The sequence below is a fragment of the Pygocentrus nattereri genome, chromosome 19 (assembly GCF_015220715.1).
Source record: "Pygocentrus nattereri isolate fPygNat1 chromosome 19, fPygNat1.pri, whole genome shotgun sequence".
NCBI lineage: Eukaryota > Metazoa > Chordata > Actinopteri > Characiformes > Serrasalmidae > Pygocentrus > Pygocentrus nattereri.
In genome coordinates this window covers 22,753,126-22,776,865 of record NC_051229.1, presented here as the reverse complement: position 1 = coordinate 22,776,865, position 23,740 = coordinate 22,753,126, and the positions used below count along the sequence as shown (strand labels likewise).

At 38.6% G+C, this 23,740-nt stretch overlaps 1 protein-coding gene across 1 annotated transcript in view; it reads right to left on the bottom strand.

Moving 5' to 3' along the window:
• LOC108428259 (cullin-3) overlaps positions 1-20,420 on the bottom strand; it is a 41,860-nt gene extending 21,440 nt beyond the window's left edge. Inside the window, exons 1-3 of the mRNA XM_037531175.1 lie at positions 20,135-20,420; positions 2,077-2,274; positions 1-88 (exon numbers count right to left, since the gene is read on the bottom strand). The exon at positions 1-88 is cut by the window's left edge and continues 26 nt beyond it. Coding sequence (XP_037387072.1) covers positions 1-88; positions 2,077-2,274; positions 20,135-20,197 — 349 coding nt within the window. The 5' untranslated portion in view covers positions 20,198-20,420. The remainder of the gene's footprint in view (positions 89-2,076; positions 2,275-20,134) is intronic.
• Positions 20,421-23,740: the final 3,320 nt, after the last annotated feature.

The window sequence follows — 23,740 nt, the reverse complement described above, 5'->3', positions numbered from 1 at the left end:
TGACCATGGCCGTCTGGTGGTCGTTCCACGCTTGGTTTAACGTCTGTAGGAAATTATTGTTTAAGGAGTTGAGTACGTCTTCTCTTACCTGAAAATAAAACCAAAAACCAACACAAACATGTTATTCTGGGCCACCTGTGTTTCTCTGATGACCTCATCCACCTGTAAATTCCACTGGGACAGGGGGGAGGTTGCTAGTACCCCTGGGACAGCGCTCGTATCATTAACCACAAAGAGCAAAGCAGGCCAATATAATGAGAAAGATTCCAACCACAGTTTAAAACACAGAGAATGACATTAAAATTGTTGGTGACTTTCAGCTTTAAACAAATCTGTCAGTTAAAATTCAAATTAGGGAGCTGCTGGACTTGACAAGCATGCTTATGCACCTCCACCTTCTGTACACACCTTCTGCACACACCTTCCATGAGCTGTTACTATCCAGTCACACTTATGGAATTGGTTTTTGTTTATTTCAGTGCCACCGATTCAGAGTGCCAAGATTCGATTATGAAACCATTCTTGATGCATCTCGATGTTTACTACTACTAGTGTACACTATGATTTTTTTCACTTTATTGGTCATTAATGAACAGCATTAGCCCACACTGCACACTTAAGCAGAAATCTAAAATAGTATAAAGTAAAAATAATAAAGTATACTAAAAGTATAAAATATAGTGACAATCTTAATTCTTTGTTACAGACTGTGCACAGCGCAGTTCTTATTGCTCACTTTTCCAATAGAAACATTAGGTACTGAAAAAAAAATGGAGTTGTGAATGTTGTGAACCCCTTCCATAGAGCACTGCAGGGTAACACACAAAAACACTCCTAAAATAAAGCACAGAAAATTCCATACAGAAAATTATAATCAAAATATACATGCATAAATAGCACTGTTTAATATAGAAAATTCTACAAAACTACTTGCAAATTCTGTTTGACCTGAATGAAATTGAAAATGGTAAAAAACACAATATTTTATGTTTTACCATATGAACTTTGTTTTTTCATAGATATTCTGAAACATCAGCTAAAAAGCTGAATACCACAGTGGTACATCGCCTTTTACAGCATGTTATAAACATTTGGGGATGAAGACACCAACTGATCCAGTTTTAAATAGCAGAATTTTTTTTCTGTCGTACAAGTCTTCAGTTATCCAACGGTATATTACAGCTTAATAATGCACCACATGTTCTCAACAGCACACAGGCAGGCCAGTTTAGCATCCACACTCTGTTGCAGCCACACTGTTCTAACGTGCAGAATGTTTCTTGGCATAGTCATGTTGAAATTAGAAGGGATGTCCCTGAAAAAGATTACTTCTAGAAAGCCGCATATGTTGCTCTAAAATCTGTGTTGTTTTCATTTACATACAGATCAAAGTAGATTTGTAAATCACTGCATTAGGTTTTGACTTGCATAAGAGCTTCTACTTTATGGCCTTTTCATTTCCACCACTGCACTATTGCTACCTTTTATCAGCACTTTAATTAGATGCTAGTGGGAATCCAACACCGTACCTAGACTGTGCCAGACTGATTTTTACACTCATAGGCTGATCTAACCTAAATATGAACATCTGAAACTTATACAGATGTTTCAGTAGCACAGTTTTTTCTTTGAATGAGACTCTGAAGTCTAACTCTGAAATAGAGAAGTGCACCTATAAGTGGAGTTGAAAAAAAATTGACAAAGCGTGCAGAAACAAGCCTTTGAAGGGTCCGGTTGATGTATAAATGGTATGTGGCAAAATTTATATATAAAAAGATGTTCATCAGGTTGTTTCTTACTATAAAAGAGAACAGCTAGAGAATTTAAAATATGCATCATAATGTAAATTGACAAGCAATCACAGATGATTCATGATTTTAATTTCTGATTGTTTCTAATTAAGTAATCAAATTTAATCAAGTAATTGTGACAGCTCTAGTTTACTTACAGTGCAAAACAATCCATATCCATGTCAAAGCTAAAATTACTGCCACTCAACTACACTTTTAAAGGACCAACATGCTCACTAAAAAGTTGATGAACTATGAACAGAACACTACGAAAGGCTGATCATACTTTACTGATAAGGTGCTCGGTGACGACTTCCCGCAGGCCTGTGTACAGCTTCTCGCCGTGTTTGTGCAGCACCATGGTGTACGCGTTCCTGTAAAGCTCCTCGAAGCTCAGACCGCTGTTGTTCTTCCTCTGGATCTCCTGAATGGCATTCTTCAGAAGGTCCCAGATGTTGTTTACATACTTCTCATCCATGGTCATCTGCAAAATAACATACATAGATTTAATATGCCTCCGCTTTGAGGAAACTCTTACCCTATATTTAAATTATGCACCAGAGTGCTATCTAAGTATAAAGCTCAAGATCAAGGGAGATCGCTTGCTGCATTACTGACTCTATAATGAGTAGACAATGCAGACACTGGAGAAGCTGAATGCCATATTCCAACATACTAACAAGGATAACAATAAACAAAATCTAGTGGGGATCAGTTAGCATGAACATGACTTAATGCACATGCCATGTATATAATGCAGTTCAAAGTACTCCACATTTTGGTTAGTTTTACTTGTTGGATACACCTCGAGGGATGCGCACAATCAACCTAAATCTGTCCATGTCACTGGAACTTGTCAATTCTTCATGGTCTTTTAAGGCAAAAAAAAAAAAAAAAAAAAAAAAAAGTGTTGTGGTTTAGATTTGTTCATAGTATTTGACCAACTAGGCTAACTAAATAACTATAAGTCTACAATATCACTTTGTAAAATTACTATTCCACAACAGGAATGTCCTATTCTGATCCCATGGATTGGGATTAGGGCCGATCCAGGTATATTTTAACGGATCAGAGATCAGTAAAAATAAGCCTGATCCATGTATAATCCTTTGCTGGGGACTGCAGATAGCTGCAATAGCACCCCGACTTGTTAGTGCATAATAGCTGTCTGCAGCCTATAACTATTAAAACTTACATTCATTTGACACAACTTGGTATAATTAGAAACTTTATCACTGATCTACGGCAGCTCAAAAGTGGCTAAATTACATTTATAATGCTGAGATTTCCGACGTGTCTATAAAATGGCCCAGGTGTTATCTTGGTTAAAAATAAGTGGAATCGAGCAGTCAACTTCAGCAGCAGAAGTCAAGAGCCAGAGTCCATCCCAGAAATTCTTTTTTATATATATGCATATTATTAAGTAATCTTATTGCAGTATCATGTATCAGACCAGTGTTACACAACTCACATACTAAAAATGAACCGATTTTATGGCAATTTGATTACTGAGATGACTGATATTTCACAGACACACACAGCAGTTCTACATTCAGAAAGTCCTACTGTGTTCTGCTGTTCTGCTCACATGATACGGTCCCTCCTCTGAGTGAAGCTTGTAAATAAATCACAACAGACAGACAGGAGCAGATAGCTAACTTTTTGTGCATCAGAAAGGTGAAAACTCACATCCCACCCAGCTTAGAGAAGCAAAAAAATATCCACTCTCACAAATACACTTATGTTTGCAATCACAAATTTTGTGTGTATGAAGTAAAAGGTATGAAAGTATCTAAAACTTAACCTAAGCAATTTTGCAGACTGTTGCATTAATGAGCTAAAAGGCGAATCCAGTAGTCCAGCATTGTGTTGAATGATGTACTGAATGATTCCCAGTATGCCAACAGCATAGAAAGTAAAAAACTGAAACCTGAGTGTACACACTTCTTTTGTCTGCAGGCTGTGTGTAGACTCAAACCATATTAGCACCGAGTCCAATGTAGGGAAAAACGTCACCGCCGTTTCTGTAATGCTTCCATATAATCAAGAATGTCATCTTCCTGCTAGCAGAAATCTTGCCGCTTGCTTTAATGATAAACAAGTCTGCTAATAAAAGTAAAGGTTTGCACCTTAAGCACTGTCATAAAGACTGCTGCAGCAGTACACCATTACAAAACAATGAAGCCCAGCATATTCCATTTATATGCTGCATAAAGTACTAGTAGTTTATTCAGGGGGAAAATAGAATATAGTTATATTCCAATGAAGTTGGGACGTTGTGTAAAACATAAATTAAAAAAAAAAAAAGAATACGATGATTTGCAAATCCTTTTCAACCTGTATTCAATTGAATACACTACAAAGACAAGATATTTAATGTTCAAACGGATAAACTTTTTTGCAAATATTCATTCATTTTGAATTTGATGCCTGCAACACATTCCAGAGAAGTTGGGACAGGGGCATGTTTACCACTGTGTTACATCACCTTTCCTTTTAACAACTCTCAATAAATGTTTGGGAACTAAGGACACTAATTGTTGAAGCTTTGTAGGTGGAATTCTTTCCCATTCTTGCTTGATGTACAACTTCAGTTGCTCAACAGTCCGGGGTCTCCGTTGTCGTATTTTGCACTTCATAATGCGGCACACATTTTCAATGGGAGACAGGTCTGGACTGCAGGCAGGCCAGTCTAGTACCCGCACTCTTTTACTATGAAGCCACGCTGCTGTAACACGTGCAGAATGTGGCTTGGCATCGTCTTGCTGAAATAAGCAGGGACGTCCCTGAAAAAGACGTTGCTTGGATGGCAGCATATGTTGCTCCAAAACCTGCATGTACCTTGCAGCATTGATGGTGCCTTCACAGATGTGTAACTAACCCATGCCATGGGCACTAACACACCCCCATACCATCAGGGATGCTGGCTTTTGAACTTTGTGCTGATAACAATCCAGACAGTCCTTTTCCTCTTTGGCCCGGAGGACACGACGTCCATGTGGACTATCAGATACTCTGAATCTTTTGATGATATTATGGACTGTAGAAGATGAAATCCCTAAATTCATTGCAATTGCACGTTGAGAAACGTTGTTCTTAAACTGTTGGACTATTTGCTCATGCAGTTGATCATAAAGTGGTGAACCTTACCCCATCCTTGCTTGTGAACGACTGAGCCTTTCAGGGATGCTCCCTTTATACCCAATCATGACGCTCACCTGTTTCCAATTAACCAGTTAACCTGTGGAATGTTCCAAACAGGTGTTTTTTGAGCATTCCTCAGCTTTCCCAGTCTTTTGTTGCCCCTGTGCCAACTTCTTTGGAACGTGTTACAATAAAGTTTATCCATTTGACCATTAAATATCTTGTCTTTGTAGTGTATTCAATTGAATATAGGTTGAAAAGGATTTGCAAATCATCGTATTCTGTTTTTATTTATGTTTTACACAACGTCCCAACTTCATTGGAATTGGGGTTGTATATTGTGTTCTCCAGGCAAAATATGGAAAGGACCATCCATATTTTTACCACTTTGAAGTTCAAAAGCCTGGTTCTGTCATAGGGGTGTATTTGTTGGCAACGTGTACATCTGTGAAGGAGACATTATAGCAAAAAACATTTTGAACAACATATACTGCCTTCTAGACAACGTCTTTTTCAGGGACGTGACTGCTTGTTTCAACATGACAACACCAGGCCAGAGTATGTTGACAGTGTGTGCAACAATTAAGGACCCATACAGGAAAAATGTCCCAATAAATTAATTGGGTTTGTATTGCCTTTTTTTATTTTAATATAATGCAACATTGTGAAATTGTAAAACTGTGATAATTGATACTGTGCTGTACTGTATTTTGTACAAGGTCGGATGAGGGCATCCCTACACACTGTGCTTACTGAACAGTGAAAAGGCAGAGTATGACACTGTTTCCTATTAAAAAAAATGGACAAAATAATAATAAAAAAAATCTGTTATAGACAACAGTACATCATACAACGTCAAAAACCACATAAACAAGTATATTGGAGACTACTTAAAACAATATAGCCTGAGTCAAGTGTGTGATGATTTAGCCAAGCAGTTTGCACAATGCTGATTAGTGAGGCTTCCATTACTGGTTAGCTCAATTTACCTCACAGATCCAATGCAAGTAATGAAGCCACCATCTCTTTCATAGTCAAATATATTTAGGTTAAGGGGAGAAGCTGCAAATACGACTTTTTTGCGATATGCAGTGTCATCTTCATCAACTGTCTCATACATTGACTTATCACCCACATCTTATTTATCACCCACTACTGTTTTCACACTGTCCTTACTGTTCCTAATGTAGCCTGGCTTAGACGTGTGCTGACTTGTCAGTAGATCTGAGCAGCTTCTAGGCAGGGAATCACTGGAAGTTTTGTGTGATGAGTAGGAGATTGCTACAGTCCCATCAGGTTCTTTAGCTACAGTGTGTAACAAGCCTCTGGGATGTAGGCCTGCCTCAGCCTGTGTAAGGTGTCTTTTCAAATTAAATGTTCAAGAATTTTAGTTCTTTAGTACCTCTTTAGTGCAGTAAGCTTTTATGCAGGCATCTGTATACATCTCCAGTTCCAAGATGGATAATAAAAGCACAATTATGACTAATGTTATTGGCACTAATTTGCTCTAAATCTGCTCACAAAGCTTTTGGTTTCACCAGCCACAGAACATGTGAGGACCCATGATAACATTTCTTTTTTTTTTTAAACTTTGATATATTGAAGAATAAGGGAAAAAAAAACACCATGCAGGTGGTCTGTGTTCTTTAAGCACTGATTATATTCAGCGCATCCTTTTAAAATAGCATATTATGATGCAATTTATCACAATAATGAATGTTCTTATATTCTTATATTGCCCAACCCTACTATCACTTAAATGAAAAGTCTGGACTAAATATCCAAATCTTTTCTTGCCATTTCATTTATGCTTTTGAATGAAACATGTTTAATGTAATGTAAAGTTAATGCAAAAAAAATGCACACACACACACACACACACACACACACACACACACACACACACACACACACACACACACACACACACAGTGGGGGAAAAAGTATTTAGTCAGTCACCAATTATGCAAGTTCTCCCACTTAAAAAGATGAGAGAGGCCTTTAATTGACATCATAGGTAGACCTCAACTATGAGAGACAAAATGAGGAAAAAAAAAAAATTCAGAAAATCACATTGTCTGATTTTTAAAGAATTCATTCAATCAGAGGCTCCATGCAAGATCTCAGCCCGTGGAGTCAAAATGATCACAAGAACGGCGAGCAGAAATCCCAGAACCACATGGGGGGGGACCTAGTGAATGACCTGCAGAAAGCTGGGACCAAAGTTACAAAGGCTACTGTCAGTAACACGCTACGCCGCCAGGGACTCAGATCTTGCAGTGCCAGACGTGTCTCTCTGCTTAAGCCAGTACATATCCGGGCGCGTCTGAAATTTGCTAGAGAGCATTTGGATGTTCCAGAAGAGTATTGGGAGAATGTCATATGGTCAGATGAAACCAAAGTAGAACTGTTTGGTACAAACACAACTCGTCGTGTTTGGAGGAGAGTGAATGCAGAGTTGCATCCAAAGAACACCATACCAACTGTGAAGCATGGTTGTGGCAACATCATGCTTTGGGGCTGTTTCTCTGCAAAGGGATCAGGACGACTGGTCTGTGTACATGAAAGAATGAATGAGGCCATGTATTGTGAGATTTTGAGAGCAAACATCATTCCATCAGCAAGGGCATTGAAGATGAAACGTGGCTGGGTCTTTCAGCATGACAATGATCCCAAGCACACTGCCAGGGCAACAAAGGAGTGGCTTCGTAAGAAGCATTTCAAGGTCCTGGAGTGGCCTAGCCAGTCTTCAGATCTCAACCCCATAGAAAACCTTTGGAGGGAGTTGAAAGTTCATGTTGCTCACCGACAGCTCCAAAACATCATTGCTCTAGAGGAGCTCTGCATGAAGGAATGGGCCAACATACCAGCAACGGTGTGTGCCAACCTAGTAAAGACTTACAGAAAACGTTTGACCTCTGTCATTGCCAATAAGGGACATATAACAAAGTATTGAGATGAACTTTTGTTATTGACCAAATACTTATTTTCCACCATTATTTGCAAATAAATTCTTTAAAAAAAAAATCAGACAATGTGATTTTCTGATTTTTTTTTCCTCATTTTGTCTCTCATAGTTGAGGTCTACCTATGATGTCAATTACAGGCCTCTCATCTTTTTAAGTTGGAGAACTTGCACAGAACTTGAACTTTTTCTCCACTGTATGCATACATGTGTATATATAAAGTTGTAACCAAATTAACCACCACATTAGCCAAAAGGTGCCATTCTTAGAGATGGACAGATGTTTAAAAATGTCAAATGAATAAGTATGAATTTAGCTTGAATAAATACATTTTGGAACAATGCAAGAGCTAATTTCTATGTGATTGTCATCTAGACACAGTAATGTCACAGTGAGCTTATATTTAGCTTGCTGAATTTGGAACCTAACAATATCAAATTGCCATGCAGGTTGCATCAGTAAACATGGCGACAGCACTAACATTTACCCAGTCATAGTAGAATGACAGTAAAATAGGCCATTCAAGGTTCACACAACACACAGCATTGGAGTCTTTTTTCCAGTCAGTGGAACAGAAAAGACAAGACAAGAGACAGACAAGCAAAAGAGGCTCTTCTGAATTTCTAGCACTGGTCTATGTCCATATCAAAAATGACAGCTTCACCATGCTTTTCTTAACACTAGAGGCCAGTTCACACAGTACAGCTGATATCTATGAACTGCGTCACTAACTGCACGAACCTCACTTCAGCACAGCTTGTATTAGCATAGCTTGCTGAAGTTGCACTCAAGCAAATGGCACAATAACCTAGAATTTATAATATTGGCAAACATGCTGTGTCCATGTGTCCAAGAATTAGGTTGACATTTATTCCTGAGCTAATACTTGTCATAATGGTATATATTTCACATATATAAACATATATTTTTGCAATTACATTCAAATATGTGAAATATATACCATTATGACAAGTATTAGCTCAGGAATAAATGTCAACCTAATTCTTATGATTATCAAGGCAATCGGTTGAATAGTGTTTAAAGAGCATACTTTGTTAAAATGTATCATTCAATCTCCTTTGCATAAAGTTCATATATGGACTTTAAGCTCCAAAACAGCCCATTTCAGACATTGTTTTAGTGATTTTACAAAGACCAGAGCATTTACATTTTCACCATTTTCTCCCCAATTTAGTCATGTCCTATTCCATCCACTAGATAGTATTGTATGATTGTGGGAGACCTATCAGTGCTATGAGGGTGAAGGCTAGCACATGCTTCCTCTGAGTCACCGCATCTTTTCAAACTGCGGCTAGCAAAACGTCACTGGACAGCTCAGTGTGCTTAAACAGTAACTGCCAGTTCTGTTCCATCAGCTAACTGATGCCAGAGGGCAGATAGGAAGAAGAGGGTGAGGGTCATTCTTCCCACCAAGACAGTTGTGCTGTCTTGAACTGTTGCAGAAGTTTGCTCTCTGTAAAGGATGTGTATCTTATTTTCACTTAGAAAATAAAACATGTAATCATGTCATTAAACATGGTTTAATACCACATATTTACAGGTTTCAACACTGACTGCATTTTCAGAAAGGCATAACAATTTTACAGACACAGTAACAAAAACACACTGTTTAAGGTATAAAAGGTTGAAATGGACAAGAATGAAGCTGAAAAATGATCACGTGAAAACAAATTAAAACTGCCTTTGATAAATAAACTCGCACAAACATAACTGGCCGCCAGGAAAAGAAACAAAACACAAGGACAAATCAAATGGAAGCTTTAATGTGAATACTGTATTCAAATGGGCAGTTATGGTTTAATAATTTGACAATGATAATCTAGTTTAAAAAAAAAAAAAAGGCACTCCAACTCCTATGCTATTACAAATACTCGCACATGCATTTAACAAGTTGTATTGGGATTATCCTTGAACATACTATAGTTTTTCCTTATTTCATGTGCAAAATACCTTTGAATGAAACAAACAAAAAAAGATTTAATTGCCTACCACATTTACACTATAAACAGCTGTCTAAATTATTTTTATATTTTTGTTATATTTGTAGACCACTGTGTTAAAGCAGTGGCTGTCTTCAGGGATGCACTGGTAATACTTCTATGTAACTTAACTATAGTGTTAGATATACACCAACCAGCTATTAAGTACAACCTCCTCTTTTCCTGTTTTATCAGCTGCATTTACCATACAGGTGCACTTTGTAGTTCTACAGTTACAGAACGTAGTTCATCTGCTTCTCTGCATACTTTAATAATCCCTTTTTACACCATTGTTCAACTACAAAGTGTGCATCTATGGTGAATGGAACTACTAAACTGGACAGTGAGTATAGATACAAGGTAGTAGGGGTGGGAATCCTTAGGCACCTTTAGTTGGCTACCTACACTGTAAGATGCACACTTTTCACTGCCGTCTGGTGGATTTCAGACAACTCACTAATGTTTAAGAACATACTGTGTAATTTGACAATGACAATATATAAATCACTATTATCAATTGCCATTATAATATGCTTTTATGAACGTATTGTGGACATCATGAGCACCTGAATATTGACCAACTGCATGTTTCATAACAAACAGGGCAAATTTAGTCCTGTTTAACTGGATTTAGTGCAACACAATACAATAAATATTTTCTGTGTTTTTTTTTTATGTTGCACTACTGGTCCAACTGTTGAAATGTCTGAAAAATATTGCAGCTTATTGTGTATCGTGAAAATTTCTTATATTATTTATATTTATAATATTTTGCTCATCAAAATCCTAACTTCGTATTATGCTTCCTTCTGGTTCTCTCCTTTTAGTTTATGCTGTTATAGTTAGATCTGCCAGAGTCACCTGCCACACTCTGGGGGAAATCATATTTATAAGTCATACTCCTGAGCAGCACTAATTTTGTCTCTTTACACTTCCTGAGATAATGACTGCCCTCCCATCCTGCTGAACACCCTTGGAGGACTGACCATTCAGGGCCTCCTCCTTACCATCACCAACCCGCTCTCCTGTTCATTTGTGCCAACTGCAACACTCTCAATTACATCACTGCCACCCAGACGTACCAGCATTGAGATAGGATGGGACTGTTTCAGCTCACAACTTTTCATAATGACTCAGTCAGAAACTGCCTCTACCAGTGCAGTTTCTAAAGCTTTACCATCCAGTCTTCAAACAGAGATCCCCTTAGCTTTTATTTGGTATTTAGCTTATTAAATTGTAAACATTGTTTGACCAGAGGAGGATGGGTCTCCCCTTGTGAGTCTTGGTTCCTCCCAAGGTTTCTTCCTCCAGACTGAGGGAGATTTTCCTTGCCAACGTCGCCTCTGGCTTGCTCACTGGGGGATATATGTTGTAACAATGTTTTCAAACTTCTGTAAAGCTGCTTTGTGATAACATCATTGTAAAAAGCGCTATACAAATAAACTTAAACTGAATCATAGGCTGCTGTGCAGCTGGTCCATCATGGAAACCTATTTCACAAAGCTCATGACACAGTTCTTGTGCTAATGTCACTTCATGAGGCAGCCTGGAACACTCACTGGTAGTGAATGATGCAACAGATAATAAGCATGTTTTACATGCTACAAACCTTAGCACTCGGTGGCCCGGGTCTGTGAGTTTGCATTTTCTACCACTTTGTGGCTGAGCTGTTGCTGCTTCTAGGCTCTTCCATTGCACAAAAATAGCATTACAGTTGATCAAGGCAGATCTAGCATGGCAGAAATTCCCTGTACTGACTTGCTGAAAAGGTGGCATCCTATGACAGTGCTATGGTCACTGCACCTTTCACTATGACCCATTCTACTGCCAATGATTGTCTGCATAGACTACAAGGCTAGGTGCTTGCATTTATATACGTAAGCAAGCAATGTGGCTGAAACACCTGAACTCAACAATTAGAAGGGGTGTCCACATATTTTTGGCCATATAGGCAGCCAATACTGGGTATTCAAGTAGGCTTGCAAGTTTGAATTTTGAGTCAATTATGTACATCATGTGTGCACTTCTAGCTGGAGAGACAGATGATTATTTTACAAGTACGAATCCTAAAGCCAGTTTTTCAAAACCACAAAACCCCCAATGCAAGCGCAAACAAGCATATCTCACTGAGAAACAACATTTGAACTCAGTCAGTGAGACTCTAGCTTAAGAAAACAAAGTAATCTAATTAATATAAATAAAATAGTTTAGACATAAAAGTATATATATATATATATATATATATATATATATATACACACATACATACACACACACACACACACACACACACACACACTGCTTCCCTAGTTAGAAAGTTCCCAGTCTTTAAGAACCTTCTTTGCCTAAGGCTGCCCCTAGGTGCAACACCCGACACTCCCATTCTCCACACCCAGAATGCATGTTCTCAATGCACCTTTCAGCCCCCTTCCTTCCCCCTCTAGATCCCTGAGGAGCCATAAGAAGGGGGTGGAAAAAGTGTAAAGGGAAGTTGGACATAGTCTGTAAAATTCACATGGGTTTATGTGCTGACCAGTGGGTGAATAATAAGAATATATCTGAAGCTACAATTTTTGATATTCTGGTTGTTTACTTAATGTAGTTTACATTTACCCCACTATAAAATCATTGAGCAGCTTAAACCTTTGGTAGGCTATGCCTATATACTGAAATTAGACGTGGTAACACCACCACTAAGTACTAAGAGTAAGTATTCTCGTACACTGGTCAGACAGCGTAGAAGACTGACCCCTGGTCATGTGGATATGCTGGTATTGCTGACTGTAATATTTAGACACATCACACAATGCTGTAGCTAGGCTAAGCTACAACTGACCTTTTTCAGCATCACGTTGCTTCTGTTGACTGTAGCCCTAAACAATCAACCTACTTGCGTTTGTTAGCAGTTAGCCTATTTAGTTAGTCACACAGCCAAGAAAAAACTTGTTTAAACTATGCATATGAACTTTAAGCTAGCCCTTGTCAGGCCATACATGTTCATTAGCATCATTATTGGCTTACTTGTCAGCCTATATCATCAGCTGTTAGCAAGAATTTGGCATTCATCTGCATGCGCGTGCAGTGCAGCATTTATTTATTTAAGACATGTGTAGACTGGTAAATTTAAACTGTACATTAGCATCCAATCTTGCTGGATTTCCCCCTCTTTTGCATACCTGCAGTCACACGCACAGCTAATCGGTTAACAACAACAAAAAAAAAAAGACTAAGCAGGGAATCAAGGACTGTCTGATTATAAATACTGGTAATTGGGTCTGATGCATATTTGACTATGCTGCTTCATTCCACTTAATATCCATGAAGAACTGCAAGTCAAATCTACTTCTCACTGCAAAATGAATTAAACTTTGATCAATCCACTGAAATTACTTCCGTGCACCAACTTGAACTTCACTTTTTAACAGTAAGTGAGTTAGCGAGGGCGTAGGAATGGAGTAAATGGACCAGGCATGACCCAGCATGAAACCCTGACTGCAATGTCATTCTTTAGGCACCTGCTGCCAAAGTCTGCCATGCACTCCACTGGCCTGCTCTCGGTAACTAGGGCAACAGGTTTAGCCTTAATCTGAAGGCCCGTGAAGCGAGGCTTTGAGTGCTGGGACAAAAAAATTAATTTTACAGTGCCGCAAACAGACACTTCCCACCACCTACCACAGATCTGTCAGATATTAGAAAATCTGTTACTGGGCCAATACGGCAGATCAAAATAAGCAGTGGAACGCAAGAGAGAGTGTCACAGCCTTGAGTGTGACCTTTAAACAGTTATGCTAAACAGAAAAAAGTAAAGCAAAGAAACACCAAACAGTTAATTAATTACATTAAATATGCTCTATTATTTGTAATTCCTTACGCCTCTATAAGTAGCTTCGTACAATATGGATGGAGCTATAAGTGTCGCAATATCAGGTTCAGCACAGCTTTTTTTTTTTTTTTAATACTTGCCAGATGTCTTTTTTTTTCCCAGACAGCATTTTCCAGATCTTCTTGCTTGCTAAACTGTTTTCTGTTGATTTCCAGCCAATTCAATAATGTTTAGTTGTTTTGCTGTCATACCTCGTTCAGGGTCAACGACAGGTTTGGAATTTGATGTGGGCTGACAGTTCTTCGCAACCTGTTCAAATGGGGTACATGCTAAATATTATCTTACAGAAGCTAATGTATCAATTTTCTGTTTGTACATGTGTGAAAGTAAAAACTTGGTAACAGTCAGCTACAGCATAAACTGAGACATTACTTAGCAAACAAACACTAACACAGTTAAAAGCAACATGAATCTAATGTTTTCATATCTTGTGAGCTTCTGTGAAAAACAAAGCTTTGGTTCCAGATTTCTCTTGGATGCCCCCAACCATGGCAACAATTTGTGCAAATCCATCACCATCACTACTGATTTAACTTGCACTGACTGAGGAAATGGTGAAACAACCACAGATATAAAATCCATCCATCCATCCATCTTCTAAGCCACTTCTCCATCAGGGTCGTGGGGTTGCTGGAGCCTATCCCAGCAGTCTTCGGGCGGAAGGCAGGATACACACTGGACAGGTCGCCAGTCCATCGCAGGGCAGATATAAAATTATTATATTAACTTTGTTTTTGTTCAAATATGAATGTTTCCTGAGCAAATAAACACATGCTCTGATAGTTTTTAACATAACACATTTGCCTTTTGCAAAGTACTGTACAGAAAAAGCAACTTCAACTTACTGGTTGCTCTGACAGAAAATGAAATAAATGAAGGGTGGTGTCTGACTTTCATTATACTGTATACTATATATAGCTGTAAATACATACTTTACATATGATTAAGCTGCCAATTTCGTTCTCCATTCTTTACAGCCAAATCACCCATTTGCTAGTTTTTTGCTGTTTTCATTAGCCAATTTTTTTATAAAAGTAACAGGGAGGCAGTTTTTTAACCTGAGGCTTGACCTTTGTGAGTTGGTTGTGAGGTGTGCTACACTCAAGGGATGACACTGGTTGTACCAATAGTCTTTGTTGTAGTTTCTAATACAAAACAAATTAGCTTTTTCAATGCAGACATAATAGATTGCAGTTCTGACATCCTGCTTCCAAACAGCTGTCATTTTTGCCAAAGCAGAGGAGATACATTCAAATGCAATTAGGCCAAGATTATTTATGTCACAAAATTCAAGCACAGACCAGCCAAAATAAAAATGAACTGGCCATTCATATGTTAGAAGTGAATAACGGTCAATTCCAATCTTCACTAATCAGATTAGTGCCTCACAGATCAGTCATGATTACAATGTCAATCTTGATAGCACACAGCTACAAGCATGTCTGCAATAAATCCCAGTATTGAAATATATACATTTTCAGATTCAAAATGTACTAAATGTTTCTCTACAGGCCTCTGGCTCAAGACATGCGGTGATTAAAGACACTGGAGTAAATCTGTTTGGATCCATTCAGTGTTACAGTCAAACATCTGCTCTATCGACAGCAGTGAATCTTGGCTTGTTATTGTATGGTTCATGACTTGCCTTGGAAGCTCTATTCCCTGACATGAATCTCCATGCTGGCTTTTTGGGGATGCAAGTCCAGTGAACAGGAAATGCAGCAATATCAGAACTGCGGGGTGATATAAGATATTTTTCATGTACATATATATTGATGCTGATATCCATATAAAACACAAATAACTAGAAATTGGGAGTACATTTACCTCGATTAGCATTACAGAGTAAGATAACATTTATTTCAATAGAGTAACAGATGCATTACAATTAATACAGTCATATGCAAAAGTCTGAGGAACCCTGGTCAAATTACATGTGGTGTTGCTTTTCTAAGTGAAAAGAAGTTAACACGTCCTCTACACTTTTGCACATTTCAATGCACTGCTACTATTCATTTGCTGAATATGTGGTCAATACAAAAGTTATGACAAATCTTATACACTTTTTCCCCAAAATCTTAAACTAATAAACAGAGATTGTGCACAAAAAAACAGCATTGTTCTGTAGCATCACTAAACATACCTTTTGCCTTCCTCTGTAATGTGGCTTGCTGGAAGTGAAAATGAGAATGTATGTGAAGTGTTTGTGGTGTTTATTTTTAAAAATCCCTACTAATCAGCTTCAAAAACCAGCCCATATAAAACTGATTAGTAGGGATTTTTAAAAATAATGTTGTAGAGAAACCACTTAAAACTGCTCAAGTCACAATCACACTAGGCCCCAATCCAGACTTATTTTCCAGGCAACAATCAATGAGGTCCATCACTAGACTGCTGGCAGATTTTTTATTTTATGAGAAAGAATGCAAGTGCATCCAAATCAGTCACTCGTTATCACGTCAACAAAGTAACCATGAGAAAAGACAAGGTAGAACAAAGCAGTGCCATGAGTCAAGTCTTTCTCCATTATGCATGACAGATGCTACCAGTCACATCTACTCAACTCAAATCCACACTGAAACCTACCATCTCTACATGTTGAACAACCTCTGACAGTTGGAATGAAAGCTAGCTCCAAACTGATCCCGAGCAGGCTGACATTCTGCTAGGACTCATGTATTATACAGTATGAGTTCTCATAAGCCCAAAAATCCACAAACTACCTCACTTTCTTAATATTTTATCACCAGGAACACTACATATATTGTGTGTGTGTGTGTATGTGTAATATTATATATATATATATATATATATATATATATATATATATATATATATATATATATATATATATATATATATATATATATATATATATGTGTGTATATATATATATATATATATACATACATACATACATACATACATACACATACACACACACATACACACACACACACAACCCAAATTCCAATGAAGCTGGGATGTTGTGTAAAACATAATTAAAAACAATACGATCCTTTTCAACCTATATTCAATTGAATACACTACAAAGACAAGATATTTAATGTTGAAATGGATAAACTTTATTGTTTTTTTACAAATATTCACTCATTTTGAATTTAATGCCTGCAACACGTTCCAAAGAAGTTGGGACAGGGGCAACAAAAGACTGGGAAAGTTGAGGAATGCTCAAAAAACATCTGTTTGGAACATTCCACAGGTAAACTGGTTAATTGGAAACAGGTGTCATGATTAGGTATAAAGCGAGCATCCCTGAAAGGCTCAGTTGTTCACAAGCAAGGATGGGGCGAGATTCACCACTTTATGAACAACTGCGTGAGCAAAAATTCCAACAGTTTAAGAACAACGTTTCTCAACATGCAATTGCAAGGAATTTAGGGATTTCATCATCTACAGTCCATAGTATCATCAAAAGATTCAGAGAATCTGGAGAAATCTATGCAAGTAAGTGGCAAGGCAGAAAACCAACACTGAATGCCCGTGACCTTCGATCCCTCACTGCATAAATAAAACTGCAATAAAAGCCGACATTATTCTGTAACGGATATTACCACATGGGCTCAGAACACTTCAGAAAACCACTGTCAGTGAACACAGTTTGTCGCTCCATCTACAAGTGCAAGTTAAAACTCTGCCATGCAAAGTGAAAGCCATATATCAACAACACCCAGAAACGCCGCCGGCTTCTCTGGGCCTGAGCTCATCTGAGATGGACTGACGCAAAGTGGAAAAGTGTCCTGTGGTCTGACGAGTCCACATTTCAAATTGTTTTTCGAAATCATGGACGTTATGTCCTCCGGGCCAAAGAGGAAAAGGACTGTCCGGATTGTTATCAGCACAAAGTTCAAAAGCAAGCATCTCTGATGGTATGGGGGTGTGTAAATGGGTTAGTTACACATCTGTGAAGGCACCATGCATGCTGTAAGGTACATGCAGGTTTTGGAGCAACATATGCTGCCATCCAAGCAACATCTTTTTCAGGGACGTCCCTGCTTATTTCAGCAAGACAATGCCAAGCCACATTCTGCACGTGTTACAACAACGCGGCTTCATAGTAAAAGTGTGTAGGTACTAGACTGGCCTGCCTGCAGTCCAAACCTGCCTCCCATTGAAAATGTGTGTGTGTGTGTGTGTAATTATATATATATATATATATATATATATATATATATATATATATATATATATATATAAAAAATACCCACAAGCACAACCCCAATTGTGTGAAGTTGTTGTGTAAAACATAAATAAAAACAGGATACGATGATTGATGATTTGCAAATCCTTTTCAACCTATATTCAACTGAATACACAGAAACGTACATACATGTACACATATATATATATATATATATATATATATATATATATATATATATATATATATATATGTGTGTGTGTGTGTGTATGTGTGTACATGCATACATATATACACACACAGACATACATACATACATACATATAAATAAATTTATGAACACCACAAATATGATGATGTACAATGGACAGCATCAAACATGCCAAGACAAATTCTGGCACATGTAGTTATGAACAGTCTCTCAACCTGACAAGACTCCATGCAAGTCCTTTCAATCGGCTAAATGTGTAAAAACAAACAAAGTTTCAAAACGTACTGCTTACGCCCCAGTCCATAAATAGAAGCCAAACTGCCCATTCTGAATTCACGGTTTTTGTGAAGACATGTAACCAACATTTGCACATATTTGCCTATACAGTGGTTTATGTACACACAGGAATTTTAGCTCCCCTAATTCATACTGATTTTATAAAGAGTGTTTCAGCCTGGAATACTTTGTGAATGCAGCACAATACCAAGCAAACCAGTCAGAAGAGAGGTGGCTTACATATATACTAGCTAGACGCTGGCACAGTAAGACAAACTAACTTTTTTTTTTAATGAACTATGACTCTTTTGCTACATAAAACCCATGGCTGAACGATTTGGGGAAAATTGCAATGTTTCTGATCAATACTGCAACAAGGCAAGAAGACCAGAACATCCCCTTTTTCTGGCTTGACACTTGAACACTGAACATGTCAGACTGCAAGTTAGTTGTTGGTGTGATGTCATTACCCATAAACAACACTGATGATACTGCAGGCTATGATTTTAGCTGCAGCTCTTGCGATATGAAACCTTCTATTTTTAATTGCGATTTCAATATAAAAACTATTCATCTTTCATGCCTCATAAACTCACACTTAATTCTTCAGAAGAAAAAAAATTAAAGTGCCACAAATGTAGAATCTGGGCTCTTTAGCTGATTCAGGATTATATCGGCAGGGCTCGGAAGCTAATACCTCAGAAGACCAGCAAAAACCTCAGAAAAGCGTGAAACCAACAAACGCAGGGGTGCCCAGCGAATGACTGACATGACATTAGAATCATCATATGTGTGGTCTACTTCTAGTTCACAGTGGCATGTGAAAACACTGATTGTGTCGCCAGTGTGGCAAAACCAAACCTTGACCTACATACTCATCTGCAGCAATTTATCTGGAAATATTTATGACCAGCTTTCATGGCAGCCATATTCTGTCTTACTAAGAACCACTGATATAATGCATGTGTAGTTAAGAACTACATGTCTCAACAAATTACAGACTTTCATTCTATTTCCACCCACAATCTAGTCAGTAAGAACTGACGAAAAACCGACCCGAGCCCGAAGCAAACAGCTCCGGCTAATTAATAGGCTAACAAACCCGACGACGATTAGTTCCCTACGCTAGCTAGCTAAGCTAGCTATGTGTCTACTTATTTGTCTCCACCAACTATAAACAGCACAACACAAACAAGACACATGTACCTAGGCATCACAAGAAACCAGCTTGGGTTGCCCAACTGCGTGGTTATGAAAACTATCTAGCCGGATTTAGCAGCTGCTTACTGTAAGGCCACCAACAGGCTAATTTTAGCTAGCTGGCTAATGTTATTAAGCAGCATTCAGCACAAACTGGCTAACAACTGACACGCTAGCCACAAAAAAAGTTTTAGGCAGCATGCAAACGTTGGCCGGTGTGGTGTGCAGGTTACTGTAATTACAGACTGTGCTACAGGCCATCTGCTCTTGCTAGAGCCGTTATTGTCTTTTTTAATCAGCGGTCAGTATGGGCCGACTATTAGACTCAGACTTTTGACTACGTTAGCTGACCGGCTAGCGAAGGTTTACCCTCAACAGAAAATACCATACTATATGAAACAAGGGTGCCGCTGTCTAAAACGTTTACTACAGATAATATTTTTGCACGGTCCAAGCGTGCCTCGCTTTTCAAGCCATGTGTTATTGCCGGGCTACTACTTACAGGAAAAGCTCGTATCCTCATCTTGGTGTCCTTCTTGGTGCCGCCTTTGCTCAGATTAGACATGTTTAGTTCAGTGAGTGTCTGGACTCTCCTCAAACATGAAACGCTGTGCGGGTTGTCAGCGGGATGCCTGCAAAGCTGTTACTTATGGGTCCCCGCTAGACCTTTCCCCGAGGCCCGAGTCCCCCTCTCTCCCTCGCTCTGTGCGCCTTGTTGTCAAACCTCCGCTTCCTCCGCCTGCTACTACTCTCAACGGTTTTGTGTGGTCGGCTACGGTGATGGCGGATGGCTGGAACTCTCACAAGCGGTGAACGCACGACAAGTCTCGCGAGAAAAAGAGGAAAATATCGCTGGACTACGCAAATTCGTCGATCTGCAAATCATAAGTACACCAGTTGATTGCCGTCGACGAAAGGTAGATCAGAATTTCTGCACTGGCGCTGCATCAAGACTAGCGATGTCCGATTTCTACGCTGTACGAAAAGAAAAAGCAATTCCCCTTGTTTCGTGCTGAAATGATGTGGCTGGCTGCGAGCAACTTTCAGCTCCTTAACAAAGTAAAAAAATGTTTACTATAAAACATAACACATTTGATCACTTTTAATGCCCTGCTTAACAACTTTCGAATTGATATATCGCCGCAGTTTCGATAGCTAATTGTATTCATGTCCTTATGAAATCCTGTAAATAAGATAATGATCTTGCAACCGAACTACAACAAATGAGATTACAAAATGATTAATCTTATTTGGCAAATTTAACGTAAATTCCTGACTTCAGAGATTTCTAGACGACCCGACAAAATTACATGATTTTTTTACAACTACCCCACAACAAAAATGATTTTCTTTTTGTTATTGTTTCCTAAGCAGTATCGTCTTATGTATTTGATTCTATAGGATGCTATACAGTTGACTGTTGTGAATCAATGAAACATTGAATCAATTAAGCGTACAGTTCGAACGAGTCGGTTCACTAGACTGAATCGAACCTCCCATCACCCAGCTCGGTAAAAGTGTTTCGAGGATCCGCTCAAAATTTGAGCCGAAAGAGTTGTCGAACTCAGCCCTCTGGAGCACGAATCACCCCAGATTATCAAGGTGTGTGTTTTAACCCAAATTTCAACGAGTTAATAACGAGTAATTCCACAAAGATGTGCGAGCACGTGACATATGAAGTCTCATCTAGTTATAGTGCTTCAGCTCTTGGTCTTTAAGCCTGTGGCTCCAGTCAGGCGTAGATATGAACGCTGCTGGAGTCTCTGACAATAATCTACTTTATTAATAATTCATTATTCTTCAGTATTAATTACTTTTTTTTAGACAAATGGGTGTTTACATGCACAAATTATTCACATGCGCTGCTTTTCTAGCTTGAGCTATTGCTGTTGCTCCTGTAGCTTTCTGCTTGGAGGAAAACGTCGTCTTGCTTAAATCAGACATTTTCAATCCGTAAGCGTGCAGTTTTTGAGAAACTTTAGGTTTAAACTGCAGTATCTAAATGTGTCCTACAATAAACGAGTGGTCTCTAATGGTAAACATTAAGTCAGTTCCCATTACAAAGCCAAACTGTCAAGTTTTAATCCTACTGGAATGGTCTTTTTCCGCATTCAACCGTCTCTGTATAATTCAGTCGTTGGGATGTACACAAAACCATTGGTTTGATGTGAAATTTTGCAAGAAAAATTGACCGATTCTGATATGTCACAATGTCTACAACACAAATATAGCCATCTGTTTATTATCCACAAAGACCCAACCTACACGGCTTCTGGGTTTCCGCATGTAATGTTGACAGTAAAGCAGTGGTAAATCCGATCAAATGTCGGGGTACTGGTGTCACTTAAATGCCCTGCATGTGTCAAACACAAGGCCCGCAGGCCAAGTCAGACTCAGAATCATAAAAGCGAAATTATTTCAATTTCTCCATTAAAATTAGCTGGTTTCACCCCGAGCTGCACAACAGTCCCCAGCATGCACTGCAACATTGCACATTCTGGCCCCCATTCTCCAACAGCAATCTATGGGCCAGAAACTATTCAGTGCCTATTTTCCTGTTGCAGTTTGGGCATATTTTGAATAAACAGTGGCCAGTTTGGCTCATGGCAAAATGTTTAGTAAAAATGGCCCCCGGATTTGTTGAGATTTTTTAATATGGCCCTTTAGTGTTTGAGTTTGACACCCCAGCTCTACACCATGAATGGATAGAAAAGAACATTTTAGGCCAAACCTTTGTCTCAAAACTAACTAAAAAGCAATGTCTTAGACATAAGCCAACATATTCATAAGCATTTTATATTGCAGCATATTCAAGAAGGCTGTGGTTGACAACAGCTGGAAAATAAAGCAGCATGACAGCATGACAATATCAGTGAACGTCACAATATAATCTGTGAAGTAGATTTTAGAGGCATTAAAAGCATCCGGCATCTGGTTCCTCTCGCTGCCATGAACAAGAGTGGAGCAAATCAGACCACTCTGAAGAACGTTGTTAACATCTTAACTGTTTAATTACACAGAAGTTTTAAAAAGAAAAACAGAGGAATTCCCCTTTAAGGGACTGGCTTGCTGTGCCATGTTGGCTAGACTGTGATTAGCACTATAATAGCTAGACTGGGTGACCACTGTCATGAATGCAAGGCAGCACTCAACCAGCAGATGTCAGTAAATGCTTTCTGTCTCTTAAAAACAGAAAGCTTACTTTAAAAGTATTTTCTTCCAATCTCCAGGAGGAAAAGGACTCTTTTTATTGAAGCTATGACGTGTGATTACATAGATATGGTTCCAGATCAAAATGATTGTAGTAGTGCTGGGACTGACTTCAGCTTTAAAGGTTGTTACTCATGATATGAAGTCTCTAGCAATTGTGGAAAGCAACACTGCTGCAGAGCTTCATGTAAACTATTCAGTATGATAATTTACTAATGGGTTTGTATGGTGTGTGTTAGAGCAGGGGCAATACTTCATTTCAGACTGATGTCACCTTATAGACCTGGAGCTTGAAATCCTTGTTTTAATGCCTTTGTTGTAAGGCCTTATGTTTTACTTTCACCAGCCTACAGACTCAACATGATGTTTTCGGCACGTACCAGGCCAGGAGTCAGTTTATCATGGAATATAAATTAGGGGTGAGTAGTTTATATTTCCTGAGGTTTGCAACAAGTTAGAATGAACATTACGCGCCAGCAAAACAGTAGTGCCAAATAGGCCTGAGTGACCGAGCGATGTAATCGAGTTGTTGATCATGGACAAGTAACCCACTGGCGAAGGGTAAAAAGGCAGTAATCACAGTGGGGAAAAGAACTGAGTGAGAACTAGAAATGACCAATTTTCCATTAAAAAACTTTCTACAGTTTTGGGAAACTGGGGGTCACATTCCTTCCTAAGAAGTATGCAGATGTGTATGGGGGGAGAAAGAGAGAGTGAGAGATTGTTAAGAAGCTGCCTGCTAGTTCTCTCTCTGCTACATACTGTAGTACCACCACAGCTCACCTTCTACTCATATTACTTCACGTTACATTTAGCTTGAGTGCACGGAACAAACAATAAGTGTTGTGCTATGGAACGTCAGCTTGCTTCAGTGTCTCTCTGCAGTAAAACAGTCAAG